The following is a 14,747-nucleotide window of genomic DNA, read 5'->3' as shown; positions in this document are numbered from 1 at the left end:
AAACGCGCTCTTCAGAAGCGATGACAACAACGAGAGATTAGTTTGCTGCAACCTACATTCTCGACATTGGCAAACCGATGCTTTCTCCTCATCTGGAGATTTCGCCTTCAACAGTCCGCAAGCGAAGCCATACTCAGAGGCAAAATGAAGTGGCAGTAGGCGTATGACCAAGTGGCTTCTTGCTAACCATCAGGACGCAGAGCATCGACGACGGGCTGAAAGAAAACTAGGTCGACGTATAGAGGAGTGCAGCGAGCGATGCACACAAGACGATGAGGCGGGAAAGCAGGCACTCAAGGATTGGGGAAGGCTGGTGCAGTGCGGCATTTCTTCGGAGATCTGGAGTGAACAGTGTACTATTCCCAAGGCAGCCTAGTGCTATCACGTGCTGCAAGAGACGCCAGCCAGAATTACCCCACCACACGTCGACTCCACAACAAACACCCACAACAGTCACCTTCCGCCCCCAAACGTCATTCCCGTCACTGCGCCCACCGCATATTTGCGAACACATCGGCCCAGCTCTTCTTTGCTTCTCCAAAGCCAACAGGAAGGGCGACGTGCTGCTTCGCCGAGCCGTGCCCGACGGCCTTTCCACTTCTATTTGTGGCTACGCGACTGTCACGGATTGGACGGCTTCAGCCCCCCTTCCACGGCACAGCGGCTACCTTCACCAACGTCGAGGCCATGGCCAATCATAAGAGTTCATCACGTTCATTGCATCACTAAAGCTCAAGGGGTTCAGTTATAGAAAAGAAGCGATTGTAAGAGGTAACGCCCGGCCGTATTTATCCCGTCATCTGTCGCTCAAAGCCAAATTCCTGCGTCATCCCACCTCCAGACGTCAAAAATGAATGGATTCAATCTGGAAAGAAAACCCGAAACGTTGTACATGAAACCAGTTCCCTAACGCCCGCGCCATGACCACGGCGAGCTCAATGTTGCCCAATCTGCTGCAGTCTGCGGTTGCGCTCGCAGCTGAGCTCATAGATTTCGCTATCAAGACCTCGAATCAGGTCCACCGACTTCTCAATCGAGGCAGCGAATTTGTGCGGCTCGCGCTGCCACCGTCCGATGCGGTCCACCTCAGCGGCCCGGCGCCGCATCTTGGTGTCGATCTTCTCACAGAGCTTGCACTTCGTCCCTGTGGGAACTGTTTGCATGATGAGTTTCATGCCGCACGTCTCCCCAATTCGGTACTCCTTGGCACAGTGCTGTCGGAAGTGGCCCCACTTCCAATCGCCACAGGCAAATCGATGCTGGTCGAAGAAGCACATGTTTCAGGCTTTAAGAACTGGGATGTCTGATGTTTGGTCACACATTAGCTCTTTGCTGGAGTGTTTGGATAACAGCACCCGTCAACATACCTGATGCTGCGTCGTCAAACACTAGACCTTGGCGATAGGACTAGCGATCGTGACACCTGGTAGGGGTCAGCTCAAGGGCCACATCAACTTCGACCCTCGGGGACACATACGAAATGGTTGGATGACAGGCGATGTTCAACAACAGTCGTCGAGGTCTTTGCAGGAGGAAGAGGAGGTAACAAGGAGCCCAGTGTCTTAGAAGATTCAAGATGCTCAGAGGTTCTCGTCAATGACTGGAAGCTTTGGTCGAGATGAGCGTGTTGGAAACATTCTCAGGGCAGCATCACCCGTTATTTATGCTTCGAAACGGAGCATCCTCGCCCACACTGTTTACCGATTCTCGCCCCCGAGTCCGTCCCGCCGTCAGACGATAGATTGATGCCATGGCCCATCCCTTGGTCGACGTGGTAGTACCCCACCCGGTCCCGTCCAACGATATTGCCACGATCCACGAATCCCTTTCTTTCTGACGCTAAAACGATGCGAAGACGGGCTGCAATGATACCCTAGGCCGTGCCGGCGTTTCCAGCTGCAGAAAGATATCACATATGCTAGGTGATCACCGCGTCGTGGCTTCATGGACCACGTAACCCCTTCCTCTGAAAGCGGAAAATCCCTCATCTTCCTTGTCGATGTGTCTCCGCCGAAGATTAGAATGGGTCTCGAAGTGTATTTTCGAGCATTTCGGGCCTTTCATTCCATATGAGGTTGAGGTTTGTGAAGCGAGATACAATCACGTGCCGCTTAGTTCATGCCGAACAACAGTCCGCTTCACGAGCGTTCTGTTATGGGGACAAACCATTGGCCAATGGCTCCTTCTTCGACGGTACTTCATCAATTCGGGACGAAGAACTTTTCCAGCCAATCTTGGGCGCTATTGTCCACCAACTCCTCCATGGCGAAGCTATGGTCAAGCGTTGTGAGACGCATGGGCCAGCGCCCGCTCGGCACACTTCAGCGTATTGGTTGGACCATCTTCACTCTACTGGTTCTCCAAATGGCTTCGTGTTCTTGGTTCTTAGGCCGTTACCCGATTCGTAATGCTCCATGAGTCGACCCCAGCTTTCCGCTTGTAGCCCGGCTAATAAACTTGTGTAGCTTCACGCTTCACCGATGGTGCTCGATCACCCCTCGCCTCCACTAGACTTCCAAGTTGCTACGCTTGGCTGACACAAATCTTGCAAGCCCTTCTTCTACGGACTTGAGACATCATCAGCCAGTCACCTTATCTGCTCATCCTGCATCAGCCTGCCTGGGTTATTACCTTCGGTCATCCATTATGCCACTTGAGTGGAACACTAGCCCTTACCGCATTGCATGTTGCATTGCACCGTCGGCTCACTCCATCCAGCTGATCACCTTCTCCACCCAACGGCTAGCATTTCCCGTGTCCGGCCTATTGTTGACTTGCTAGGCCCTGCAAGCTGACAGGCATGGCTCTCTTAGATAACAAGATGGCGTGAAATTTATGCGGAACCTAGCCCGTCACTGCATATCGAAGCAATCATCTGGACCGTCGGATAGACACTAGAACCGGCCAAAGCATGCCCCGTCGGAGATCCTCTGACGTGGCGAGCGCGGTTTGGTTGATCAATGAGGAGGCCATATCCTGGAAATTCATTTCGCCATCAGTCATGGCTTTTACGAAGCGTCTGCGTTGGCTTCTGCGTCTTTACGCGATATCAAGCGTGGCGTGCTTGGACACAACCGCTTGGACAGGCGTTACAAGAAGGCAAGATCAGATGCCTGTTGAACCGCCCATACCGGTGAGCCCACTATCACGGTGTCTGGGATCATGATGGCACTCTCATGGCCCATGTTTTAGTCAGTGCGGTGGCAACATGATGCAGCATCTTCTCATCAGTCACCTCAACCAGTCTGCCTTAATGTCAGAAGGGGCAACAACTCCACATTAGCGAGCCAATTGCTTCATGTGGTGTAGATTGTGCTGAGCATCTCATTGTTGTGCCAGACACGAGACATCGAGAATCCATGCTTTCAATGCGGGTAGGCAAGTTCTTACCAAATATTGCAGTAGGTGAGTTGTTGTTGTTGTGTCTGTCGAACCATAGACGGCCTCGCGTCGTGCACAGAGCCACACCAGCCACCAAAACAAACACGACAACTGCGGCCATCCTGCGACCCGCAAACAACCTTGCAAATAGGGCTTCAACCAATTGATACAATGCTGATTTTGCCTCTTTCCGGTCTTCCTGACTCTCTATTGTGATTTCCGGCAGTATTGACTCTCAAACATGGCGCAAAAGGCGACCTATTCCTAACCAGCAACATCTTTCATCATGGCTCGACGTTGAAATTCGCTACATGGCACTCCGCGCACACTTCTCGTCATGTGAGATCAAAGCGATGCTGGGTAAGGCGCGGGAACATGGGAGCGGAGGAATAGGGTCGCAAGGTCGCACGCAATTTTGATCCCGAGACGAGCGAGTGCTGTGCTTGTGTGGGTCGGAGCTGCGGTCGCCGGGTCTCGCCCGTCGAATAGTGAGCCATAGTGTGCGATTGGGCAGACAAGGGTGAATGCTGCGTACCGTCGGATTGGAGGGCACCGCTTGAGGTGGGTCGAGGTCATGCCTAGGTGCGTTACGCTGTGCAAGAGAAAAAGTGGTTGGCTAGAGCGGACGAAGGACGTTTGTATGCCGAGCTCTGGCTACGTCTGACGAGCATGGAGCGCGTAGGAATGGGGTAGACAAAGTCACTCCAGGGGTTACATTTGTCACTGAGCATAGAGAGTTTTGTGGGTACATCAATCTTCTAGCCTGCAGTCTTCGGGGGCCGACAGTGATGTGGAGGGGACGGACGACAAGGACCAGGAGATCACCTCGCCCGTAACGAGGCAAGAAGTGGCGGGGTCCTAGGCTGAATTTCCTGCTTGCCGTCTCTCTCTCGATGGTAGCATGTGCAGGGCGCTGGAAATGCTGGCCCAAGCACAGAAAGCTACTTTATGCGCCCATCCTCTAGCTGCATATGCAAGGCAAGGGATCGGGGGTGGATATCTCGTGGACTGGCTGTTTCCGCATGTCTTCTTTGGTTGACAAGCATATGAGTCGCTTGTCAGAATGGTTGGCCATTAGGCTGTGATCAGCAAATACAAAGATAGGATGTGGGGATGCCTTTCGCTCGTGCTAGGTAGCATGTGTCATGCATGAATGTGGCATCCGAAAACGTGTTGTGGTACTCTTGTTGCTGGGTCATATAGTGCTGACACGCAAGAACGCTGGCACAACAAGAGTTTGGTAACAAGCGTGCTAAGAGTGGCTTTTCGTGCATACAATCGGCTAGAGGAGAAGCGTGGAAATGGGTGCATAAGTGGACACGCGTTTTGAGCGGAATTATCGACTTATGACGCAAAGCGAGGGGTACAAGGGCGAGGCATTGTAGGACATGCTCTCTTTTTAGATGTCGATAGTTAGGTCTTTGGCTACGGTTGGATCGGCTTGTTGGATTACTATGGCCACCTAGACGTCAGTATTCGTACTCAGGACCGATTTGCCGGGCCCCAATCTGGCCTCCATGGTGCTGATGCAGTCCACCATCATTTGCATGGGTCGTCGGCATACGTTCAGCATTTCAAAAAGCCAAAGTTGCCCCATCGGTAGTTCAACGGTAATATATACAAGCTTACCAAGTGAGGCAATACGCCGATCATTGGAAGGCTCTGGAATGGTTGGAAATCTGTGCCGGCACTGCGGATTGGTGCCTTTTGTGGCAGATGAGCGGTGACAGTCGGCAGTGTAGTAATAGGACCGATAGAGAACGCTGGCAAACTTTCGACATCAGAGGCAAAAGGGTGGGGTAATGAAAGACGGGAAAGTGCCACGACAGAGACTTCGTTGCTCGCTTAGTGAAGACTCCATCAACAGATAGGTGTTGTGCAGTCACATTAGCAACAATACGAGCGTCTGCTGAAACGCTATAATATTCGAAACACCCATAATCTCTAACGTTGATGGTATGGAGAACGTGAGAGAAAAGTACGGTTTCTTTATCGAGAAGTTGGGCATCTAGATCAGAAAAGGGTTCTGCCATACACGTTGGGTTCTGCAGCAGCGTGCATCGTTAGCTGCATGGTAAAAAGACTAAGCGAGAGGGGGCAAGATCCTAGTCGAATACCGGCCATATGCATAAACGTTGCCCGAAAAAGATTGGTAATGAAGGAAGAGGATCAGGAGATCTGTGGGCGAGAGACGTAAGCTCTTCGCATGCAATGGTGAGCTAAGTTTGCTGGCAGAGATGGGTTGAGAAATTTGACTCCAATTCAAGTGATGGATCCTTATATGAAGGCCTGGCATGCTAGACGCCTATTGCTTACAATGGTGAGGCGTATGGTGTCTTTTCCAAAGGAGGAAGCGGTTGCCGTGTTGCCTAGGAATAGCAAAACCTTGCAGTTACGTAAAGGTTAAATGCTAGAACACGTAAAAGCATTATATGCCGACTCGATTCAGATTTAAAGAGAGGTGCAGAGACGAGACATTCATGAGTACTATGCATGAGAGTGATGATAGTGATGATAGTGATAGTTGTTTCTAGACCGTTCATATCAGAAGCGATCAAGGAGTGATCATTGCCCTGGCACATTCGCTTACCCACAGTTCACGATGCCGTGGGGAATTCGTTCAGTTCAGCCATACCACTTGTTTTTTGTGGATATTTTTTCAACCGCCAAAAGAAGTGTAACGCAAGGTTATGACCGATACGTCGTATTCTAGTACTAACATGTATATGGGAATAGGGCAGGATAGCACATAGCGCGCTGGAGGACGAGATGGCAAGCGAAATGAGCAGTAAAAGTATCCGATTAGTTTGCGGGAGCCTCGGTTTATGGTTAGGGTAGCATCGCAATCCGACTCGACGTCGTCTTCCTCCGTGCCTTGCGGCTATATCCGGATCAAGGCTTGATATGTGTGCAACCAATAACGACTACAAATTGCCAGTAACCGAGCTGTATCCTGGCTAGGCAGGCCTTTGACTTGACCAATTGTAGGCGCATATAAACTGGGTCCACAAGCAACGTACTCTCTGGATGCAAGGAGTAGGTCGCGTTGAATGCGCCCTCCTTGCGAAGCGCAGTACACGCATCGCAGGGCTTTATAGGGCAGGCCATACGCGGGCATTCAGGATTCTATCCTTGCGATTTGTGTATCCGTTGCCAGTTGCAGGCGAGGTTGAGGTAAACGCGAGTTGGGTAGTCTAGCGCGCGTCGTCGCGTCGATCGACAAGACGGGGAATGCTGTAAAGAGGAGGAAGGGCGGCATCTGTAATGTTGGATCAGTGAACCACGCAGTGCTTGTTTGTATGTTTAGTGCATAGCTAGAGGCGCAAAACGTCTCATCTCAATGTCAGCTTCGTCGTGTTTGCCCATCACCACGCCTAGATGGGTGGTGTTCTATAACTTGGCATTGATGACTAAACTTCGGTTACCTAAATGCCTCGAGCGCAACGGATCTACGGTTCTGTCTTTGACGCTATTATGACAGAGAGAGAAGAAAAAGTTGTGAAGCCTGGGGAGCTCTCTGCAAATCGTAAAAGCAGAATTTCAATATGATATACGGTACGGTATCGCGACGGTCGGTCGCAGGACCATGGAACTGAGTCCAGCCGCGAAGCTGCTGCTTACAACGGTAGCACAAGAAGCCAACAACCTGATGCCAGTATGACAGTATCTGGATGCAAAATCTATTACCTGGCCTCTTAATACAACCCCCTTCACCTTCCCATGGATCGTTCCTCGCTTTGCCCTTACTACTTCCCTCATCCTTCTGCGTTGGCTGACTGAACTCCCCTATATCGCGACGCGCCTTTTTACAGCAGTGACCATAATCCGCGTAGACTTGCTCGTCCATCCAATGCGATTAATTGTTATGATGTTCATCTTTTATGACCCTGGTTCAAGATCACTGCGTTTGACTCTCTATAAACGAAGCGGGAGTATCATGCTCGTGCCTGTAATCCTCCAGAAATGAGGTTAAGCTATTACTAGTCTATAGAGGTGTACTTCAGTGGAGATGGTGTGATTACGTTTAAGTCTTCGAGAACAGGTGCGCTATTCTAAGCTAGTAGTGAGCCATGGTATTGATTCCGTAGTCATATCCCCTGATCCACATCAACGCATCGACATATAATCTGAGCTTTCTATCTTGTCTCAAAGTAACTGCAGTCGATAGTTGTCTCACCCCGCCGGTGAAGGTGGATTGTTTGTCTGTGATCTAAACAACGACGTCATTGTTTGTGCTAGAAATATCTCTTCACCTGCAATTTGCGGAAAGACAAATACTTATTATGGTACCGTATGTTTCACCTCAATCTTCCAAGCTCTATATACTCTTCTCTACAATTACTCAACCGTGCAATACTGAACACGACCTACAGACTATCCTGGCGCGTTGACTGGGCGATGGACTACCCGCAGTATACTAGAGGTGGCCGGCACTTGATCTTCGTCAAGAATATCCCGACATACATGGCGAATAGAACGATCCCAAAGCTCTACAACGAATACGGGGCATTCCATGTAAAGAACGTGTACCCCCAGGCATCCATCACCACCGCGGTAGTATCGTTCCGGACAAAGGAAGAAGCAGCCCGCGCCCAGAAAGAGACTGACGGCATGCGATTTCTTGATGTCATCTTGCGCGTAGAGATGTACGAGAAGCACCGGTCAGTGCGCTTCATTCGTGACAGCGGTCCAGCGCAACGCCCGCTCGGAGCCATTGAGGACGATGACGAGGCGACTTTGGAAGAAGAAGTAGCATTCGATACGAAACACAGATATACCCCGCCTCTCGATGTCGTTGCCTCAACCCTCCCAAACGATGCACCGAAGGGCATGACGTGGGCTCATGTTGCTGCAGACAAGGGTGCGCTCACCGTCATGTCTCCACCAAGTACTCCAGAAGCAGCCCTCTCGGAGAACAAAATTGTTACTTCGTCAACGCCGGTAACTACGCCACGCACCAAAGTCGCCGTACCGCACATTCTGTTCGCCCCGAGCCCTGCGCAATCCGACCACCACCGGCTTAAGACGTATCTTGACCGGACTGCGCCTTCTAACTTCACCTTCGTCCCATCACTGGCCGCTAGAGGAAACAATAAACCATACAATGCCGATACCAAGAGTACTAGCAAGCTGAACAATCCATTTGGCGCCGTGGGACAGGCCATGGACGTTCCACGACACACTTCTGTATGGAAGCCGATTGATACGGCGGAGCTTATTCGCCAGAGGCATTGCCAAGGGTGCTCCTTCTGCCAGTTGAGGACACGTCGGTTAGCAGAAAATACCAGTGGAGAGTGGTAAAAAGGTAGTGCAGCGCATGATAGCTCACTCTAGGTCCCACTCTTTCTATCATCATATAGATTCTACTATGATCTCCTCACAAATGTATCAACCCCTTTAGAGTCTCTCATAATCAGTATATCTGACGTCCCAGAATGTGTGAGACATGTCGACTTGTCTCGTGTTGAATACTCTCACCGCTACTTCATGCATCTTTTTAGACCATTGGAGGCGTCTTTGCTTTGTTCAATTCAAGCAAATGCAGATCAAGATAATACGCTGTTTAATACGGCCTAAGCAGTTTAACGTGTGGAGAGCACAGTATTACAAAGTCTGTTCGAGATGCTGATCCTCAGGCGCTGAACACTAGTTTCCGATCCCTTGAGTAGAATTCCTATTAGCGCGCAAATCTACCAAAATGCGATGAGGCAGATGGGGACACGTGTCTCTTCAGGTGAGTAAAATTTACGTTTCGTAGATTGTTGCTTACGGTGCGGGCAGGTTAGTCTTTGCCCTCAGTAGACCTTCTACCAAGGTTCTACGACTTATGGTCCTTGGCGTCTCTCCATTCATCGACCAAGCTGAGACAAGATGATACGACTAGCAAGGACGAATACTCCAAAGAGTTTGTTGAATCGCGTGACACAAGCCATGGCAGCAATAGAAAACTTGTGTAGAAGAAGACAGGAATCATGGAGATCACCAGTAGGCAGCCTATGACGCGACGGAACAGGTCGTTGACGCGTTCGAGGTGTGATGTATGGCTGGAGGACATTGAGATCAACATTACGAACTTGGTAGACGGACGAATGATGTGCATGTCTTTCCTGGTCCCAGGGTCTCGCCCCGCAATTGCCGCCCTAGAGCCTTGCCACCAAGCAACAAACTTGTACCTGATAAGCAAGTAGTATTCCTGCACATATTTAATAACGGTCCTCGCACCCTACAATAGATATTCTATACTTCACTATCAATACAAGCATGTCTCAGTTCTTCAAGCGCATCTTCAGCGAGAATCCGTTCCGGAGAGAGCCGGACATCGGAGACGACGATCTTCAGCGATCGCGACGCGTCCTAGTTAGAAGCACGACAGGCGTACTTGACGAACACACTCACTGGAGGACGGTACCTTTTGATGCCTCGCTGCATACAGAAGAGCACTTGGCGTTGAGAGATGGGGCAAGTCTGGCCAGCAGCGATGTGCCCGCCGAACGACCAATCCTTGCGCCAAGCTACGACCAGCCTTTACCAACACCAAAACAGAGTCGTACTCGCCGGCGGCTTAGCAAGAGACATCGGAGGCCTACTTAGGAGCCCTGCCATGGTGAGTATTAATGCAGACTGCTCTGAATGTACGTCGTACTGACGTGATTCAGATGTATTTAGCATTCAAAAACGAGCGTTTCCACCACATCATTGCGTTGCACTCCACTTCTGTCTTTAAAACCAAGCGTATGCAAATTACCCCTCAGAGGATCTATATCAGTTCTGCCTCGCGACGTATCGATATTACGCGGTCGCTCGCATTTCTCGTTTTCCACTCGCGTAAACACAGCCACACCACTTCATTGGCTGATCCCCAAGGCGATCTCTAGGGCTCACTCGTATCGTGCGCTTCATGACAAGGACCCAATCACATAGTTCGCATACTCTCCCCATTTTTCGCATTCCTTCGTCGGTCATGGCGGAGTGGTTCGTACAGATGTGTGACGATACAGCGGCGAAGCGTTTACATAAGGAACCAGAACTCACACAAGATGTTGAACTTTGAGTCCTTCTTAACACCTGCAACATGAAGTTTCTTGCAGCTTTCCTTTCGTACCTTTCGTCCTCTTTTGTCCTTGCATCTGCGACAGAGGAAGAGTGTAAATGTGTAAGCATTGTGGGGATTTAGCTAAGACCCAATTCTGACATCATTGCCTAGATACCTGCCAGTAGCTGCTGGCCTGCGGACGCTGAATGGTCTTCTCTAAACACAACTCTTAATGGCACGTTAATCCGTGGAGTGCCACCAGGAGCAGTGTGCTACCCAGATCAACCTAGCTACGACGAAGAAGCATGCACATTCGTTGCGTCGCAATGGTTTAACTCAACATGGCATGCAGCAAATCCCGTCAGCGTTGATTATCCTCTCTGGACGAACAACTCTTGCAATCCAATCTGGCCGAACGGCACTAGTCTGACCGGAGATGTTACTGCTGGAGCAAGAGGATGCTCGATTGGCGCTTACCCTGCCTATGTGGTCAACTCGACGGCCCCCGAGCAGGTTGCTGTAGCCTTGATGTGGGCGGACAAGCACAACTTACGTGTCGTCGTCAAGAGCACGGGACATTCCTTGCTAGGGCGTAGCATTGGCTATGGGAGTCTCAGCATCTGGACCCACCATCTCCGCGGCATTGACTACATTGAAGACTTCAAGCCTACGTCGTGTCCGATCGATGGCAAGCTGGCTGCTGCTCGAATTGCAGCAGGCCATACGGGTGTCGAGGTCCATACTGAACTTTCGAAGCACAGCGCAATCGTTGTCACTGGCGCTAATCCGGATGTTGGCTTGGTAGGCTGGCTCACGGGCGGAGGCCATGGTCCGCTGTCAAGGACATATGGCATGGGTGCCGATAACCTCCTCGAAGCGACCATCGTGACTCCAGATGGGAAAAAGCTCCTCGCAAACCCTTGCAAGCATAGTGATATCTTCTTCGCTATCCGTGGTGGTGGCGGAGGTACCTATGGTATCGTTTCCGAAGTTGTTGTCAAAGCATTCCCAACGCCCAAGACGACTGCGCATAGCTTCAGGCTCACGTCACTCAGCCCAAATACATCGACCGAGTTCTAGGAACTCCTAGGTTTCATACATGCGGAAATGCCTCGACTGAAAGATGGTGGTATGCAAGGATACTATTACGTCGGCGGACTACCCATCGTTCCATCGCTCTCGTTTCAGTGGTCATTCTATCTATATGACAAGCCGAATGGAACGGTAGAGAGATTAATGGCGCCCGTTGAAGAGTATCTAAAAGACCGCGGCCATCTCTTTGCGCATCAATCGAATATTACACACGCTGATACATACTTCGACTACTTCGGCGCGGCGTTGGCGAATGAACAGGTAGCTACCGGCGGAATTGCGATAGGTTCACGTCTACTCAGCGCGAGGAGCTTATCAGATCCAAATGCTACTGCGAAAGTGTTTGCAAACATTGGGCCGAGTACAGATCCGCTGAAACCAAATGTACGTTTGCGCAGTACAGTTCCATCAACCGAGACCTCGATCTAACGCAACTAGGCACCGGTCACCAACCCTCTCTTCATCGGCCACATGATCGCGCACCCAGACATCCCTACATATTACCCAGATATCATCTCCATGAACCCTGCTTGGCGCAATACCATCGCGCATTTCATTGTTGTCTCAACCTGGCAAGACGGCATGCCGCAACCCGTCATCGATAGCGTATACAAAGACATTACATACAACAAAACCGAAGCACTTCGCAAGCTATCACCCGAGACGGGAGCGTACTTCAATGAGGCGGACTCATACGAGCCGGGATGGCAGCAGTCTTTCTTTGGCGAGCATTACGATAGACTTAAAGCTATCAAGGAGAAGTATGACCCGCACAATGTCCTTTGGTGTCGACGATGTGTTGGAAGTGAGGCGCTAGTTGAGCAGCCTGATGGCAGATTGTGTGCGCCGCGCTACGAAAAAGGACTTTTCACAGCCAGCGTGAGAAGAGGAAATGGAATAGAGTATACAACTCGGGGTCTAGTGAATCAGATGGGATTGTAAGGAATTTTGTCACTGAGAGTTGAGCAATGCTTGACTACGGATGCTTTGAAGAAAACAGGAAACGGCGTAGCTCGTAGGATTGACTCTCTTGGCGTCAAATTAAAATTACAGATGGGCTCATCTATCCCATTTCTAATTATCTTCAGGCTACAAGTTGGTGGTACCCTTCGACAGGGACATCTCAATTTCCTTCTTCTACCACACACAAGCCTAACCCATCATCTGAATCATCTCCTCGTATGAGGCGTATCCGTGAGCTCCCACGTGAGTCCCTGATATTCAGGCTCATGTTCGGGCCCGACAATCGCTGACCTCTTGATGTAGATATCCGGCCTAGCCAAGGAATTATCGTCTCTTGCCAGGTATATTTTCAGCGACTTGTGCTTGACCAGGTCACCCCACACGACCTCGACTTTTTTCAAGTCTCTCCTCATTGCACGCTGAGTGCTAAGCATGAACCAACAGACCGCGTTTTTCACGTCTTCGAGGCGCAAAATAACCATCCCTTGTACCGGCACTGTTTTTTTATTGTAGCTGAAAGCTATAGTGACGTGGTCGATGTAAGAGGGCATCGCGTCGAGAAGGCGGTAGGTCAGCGAGGCTCGGTAGTCATGGATACCCTTTTGCCTGTTCAGGTCGGCAATGGGGAGGATGAGGATGATATGCGAGAGCAGACCGATGCTTCTGATATCTATGGTAAGTGGCAGAGGGCCAGTGCGGTTGCGGATATGGTTCGTGACGCGTCTGGCAAATTCGGACTCGAGCTCGACCTTGACCTGGCAGCACGTCGCACGGAGTGCTTTGATTTCTGAAAACCATCCGTTGGGAGGGAGTAAGGCGGCGTATACTGCTATGCGGACTTCTGATGGCAGGTCAAGGAGACTCTTACGAGCCTTCTTTGGCTCTGTTCCCTTCAGAACCGTTAGTTTCCTGGCTTGGATCGATTCTACTGACAGCGTGATGCTTACATTTTGTTGGAAGTACTTGCCGGCAGCAACCCCACATCGCAGCAGCATGGCGTAAGCGATGGACCAAATGCCAGCGGAGATGAAGAAGGCCAGTTGCAAGAAGATAAAGATTGTGAGATCCATGGTTGATACACTATTGGCAGAATTGTGTGTTTTGGATGCTGAGCTAGAGCTGAGTGTTGTTATGCTCATGAGAGGGCTAACCGAGTATAAGCACAGGGCAACGCATAAAGTTGCTCTAACACTGTTTCACTCCCTAGTTTGGAACCTTACGTTGTCGTGGTTGTTCGAATCTACGCTGGAGCCTGAAAATCTCCACCTCCAGTGAAAGCACCTCGCAAGTCGACCCCGCCAACTGGCCTGTTCCAAGTCCCGGGTCTCGAGTCCACAGTCAATACACAATGTGTGGGGATGCCTTTCCAACGACTTATATTCGACTAGGGCTGAAATTTCACAATGCCTCAAGAGGTGAAACATGCAAGAGTGTCAGCGTACAGTCCTCCCTCTGTGATATCTAGTCTAGTCATTCTCTCACCAGCACCAAATATACACCTGCACTAGACTCAACTAGACCCATCAGCCCACCGTGATTGCAAACACTCAACTGCTGCCTTTACAACAATAACCACAGCAGCTGTAGCAGACCTTACTACACTATCAAACCGAAAAAATGTCTCAACCGACACATACAGAAGACGCCGAGATGTCCAGCAGCAACGTCGTCAACCAAGTAGCCGAGCACCTCCAGCACACCAACCTGAACAGCAAGGAAGCGAGTGCATGGATCTATTTCCCACAGGGCACAACGCTAGACGAGCAACTGCTCATCCTCGCCGGCGTCGAAGACTGGAAGCTACAAGGCACACAGCCGGGCGCACAATTCAACGAAGCAGACATATCCAGCGAGAACGCGTTAGCGACGAGGAAGCAGGACATGATGACGGGTGAGGGAAACAAGGAACAAGTTGACTTCGCCCACCAAGAAGCCATGGACAAGCATCACACCATGCTGGCTTCCAACTCCGCACACGTGCCTGCAGTCTCACGCTCAACCGCCCGAACGGAAGTACGACAGGAAGATGTCGACGAGTATCTGGCTATGCTGACTGAGCGCTCTTTCCGCGTCTCCACGTCTTCGCCCTCAACCCATTTCCCGGCACTCTAGTGCACTCACTTCTCCCTACGTGGCATTTGGGAAGAGATGGCTAAGTACCGATGAAGCGATGGGATATCGCGCGTGGGCGCTCTAGGGTTGTGAGCTCTGTTTTCATGATTTGATTTGTGCCTGAACTAGCCCGTTAGTAAATATTGGGTTGAATAGCAATCAAACT

The 14,747-nt window shown here is 50.6% G+C and overlaps 8 protein-coding genes across 8 annotated transcripts; 5 read left to right on the top strand and 3 right to left on the bottom strand.

Moving 5' to 3' along the window:
* Positions 1-714: 714 nt before the first annotated feature.
* K460DRAFT_361010 (uncharacterized protein) lies at positions 715-1,308 on the bottom strand. Its single transcript, XM_040932378.1, has one exon. It carries the CDS (start codon positions 1,275-1,277, stop codon positions 936-938), a length of 342 nt encoding a protein of 113 aa, XP_040792749.1. The 5' UTR covers positions 1,278-1,308; the 3' UTR covers positions 715-935.
* A 405-nt stretch (positions 1,309-1,713) lies between these two features.
* K460DRAFT_11555 (uncharacterized protein) lies at positions 1,714-2,742 on the top strand. The gene is made up of 2 exons (XM_040926589.1): positions 1,714-2,404; positions 2,466-2,742. Exons 1-2 carry the CDS (start codon positions 2,119-2,121, stop codon positions 2,570-2,572), a joined length of 393 nt encoding a protein of 130 aa, XP_040792748.1. The 5' UTR covers positions 1,714-2,118; the 3' UTR covers positions 2,573-2,742.
* Positions 2,743-3,211: 469 nt separating this feature from the next.
* On the bottom strand, positions 3,212-3,614 carry K460DRAFT_11545 (uncharacterized protein). Its single transcript, XM_040926586.1, has one exon. It carries the CDS (start codon positions 3,500-3,502, stop codon positions 3,257-3,259), a length of 246 nt encoding a protein of 81 aa, XP_040792747.1. The 5' UTR covers positions 3,503-3,614; the 3' UTR covers positions 3,212-3,256.
* A 4,201-nt stretch (positions 3,615-7,815) lies between these two features.
* K460DRAFT_268704 (uncharacterized protein) lies at positions 7,816-8,649 on the top strand (the record flags this gene model as incomplete). The annotated part of the gene is made up of 1 exon (XM_040927539.1): positions 7,816-8,649. A coding segment is annotated over one exon (834 nt), but the record flags the coding sequence as incomplete, so codon positions are not given.
* A 993-nt stretch (positions 8,650-9,642) lies between these two features.
* On the top strand, positions 9,643-9,972 carry K460DRAFT_275168 (uncharacterized protein; the record flags this gene model as incomplete). The annotated part of the gene is made up of 1 exon (XM_040928016.1): positions 9,643-9,972. The coding sequence occupies one exon, from the start codon at positions 9,643-9,645 to the stop codon at positions 9,970-9,972; it is 330 nt and encodes a 109-aa protein (XP_040792745.1).
* Positions 9,973-10,453: 481 nt separating this feature from the next.
* Positions 10,454-12,448, top strand: K460DRAFT_422642 (FAD-binding domain-containing protein; the record flags this gene model as incomplete). The annotated part of the gene is made up of 4 exons (XM_040938180.1): positions 10,454-10,534; positions 10,586-11,381; positions 11,505-11,890; positions 11,945-12,448. The coding sequence occupies 4 exons, from the start codon at positions 10,454-10,456 to the stop codon at positions 12,446-12,448; spliced, it is 1,767 nt and encodes a 588-aa protein (XP_040792744.1).
* Positions 12,222-13,758, bottom strand: K460DRAFT_361005 (uncharacterized protein). The gene is made up of 2 exons (XM_040932377.1): positions 13,417-13,758; positions 12,222-13,359 (listed from the first exon to the last, which is right to left on the bottom strand). The coding sequence occupies exons 1-2, from the start codon at positions 13,537-13,539 to the stop codon at positions 12,676-12,678; spliced, it is 807 nt and encodes a 268-aa protein (XP_040792743.1). The 5' UTR covers positions 13,540-13,758; the 3' UTR covers positions 12,222-12,675.
* A 328-nt stretch (positions 13,759-14,086) lies between these two features.
* Positions 14,087-14,581, top strand: K460DRAFT_411924 (uncharacterized protein; the record flags this gene model as incomplete). The annotated part of the gene is made up of 1 exon (XM_040937508.1): positions 14,087-14,581. One exon carries the CDS (start codon positions 14,087-14,089, stop codon positions 14,579-14,581), a length of 495 nt encoding a protein of 164 aa, XP_040792742.1.
* Between the last annotated feature and the right edge of the window lie 166 nt (positions 14,582-14,747).

Source organism: Cucurbitaria berberidis (assembly GCF_010015615.1).
Source record: "Cucurbitaria berberidis CBS 394.84 unplaced genomic scaffold K460scaffold_1, whole genome shotgun sequence".
NCBI classification, from domain to species: Eukaryota; Fungi; Ascomycota; class Dothideomycetes; order Pleosporales; family Cucurbitariaceae; genus Cucurbitaria; species Cucurbitaria berberidis.
This window is presented reverse-complemented; position numbering and strand designations above follow the sequence as displayed.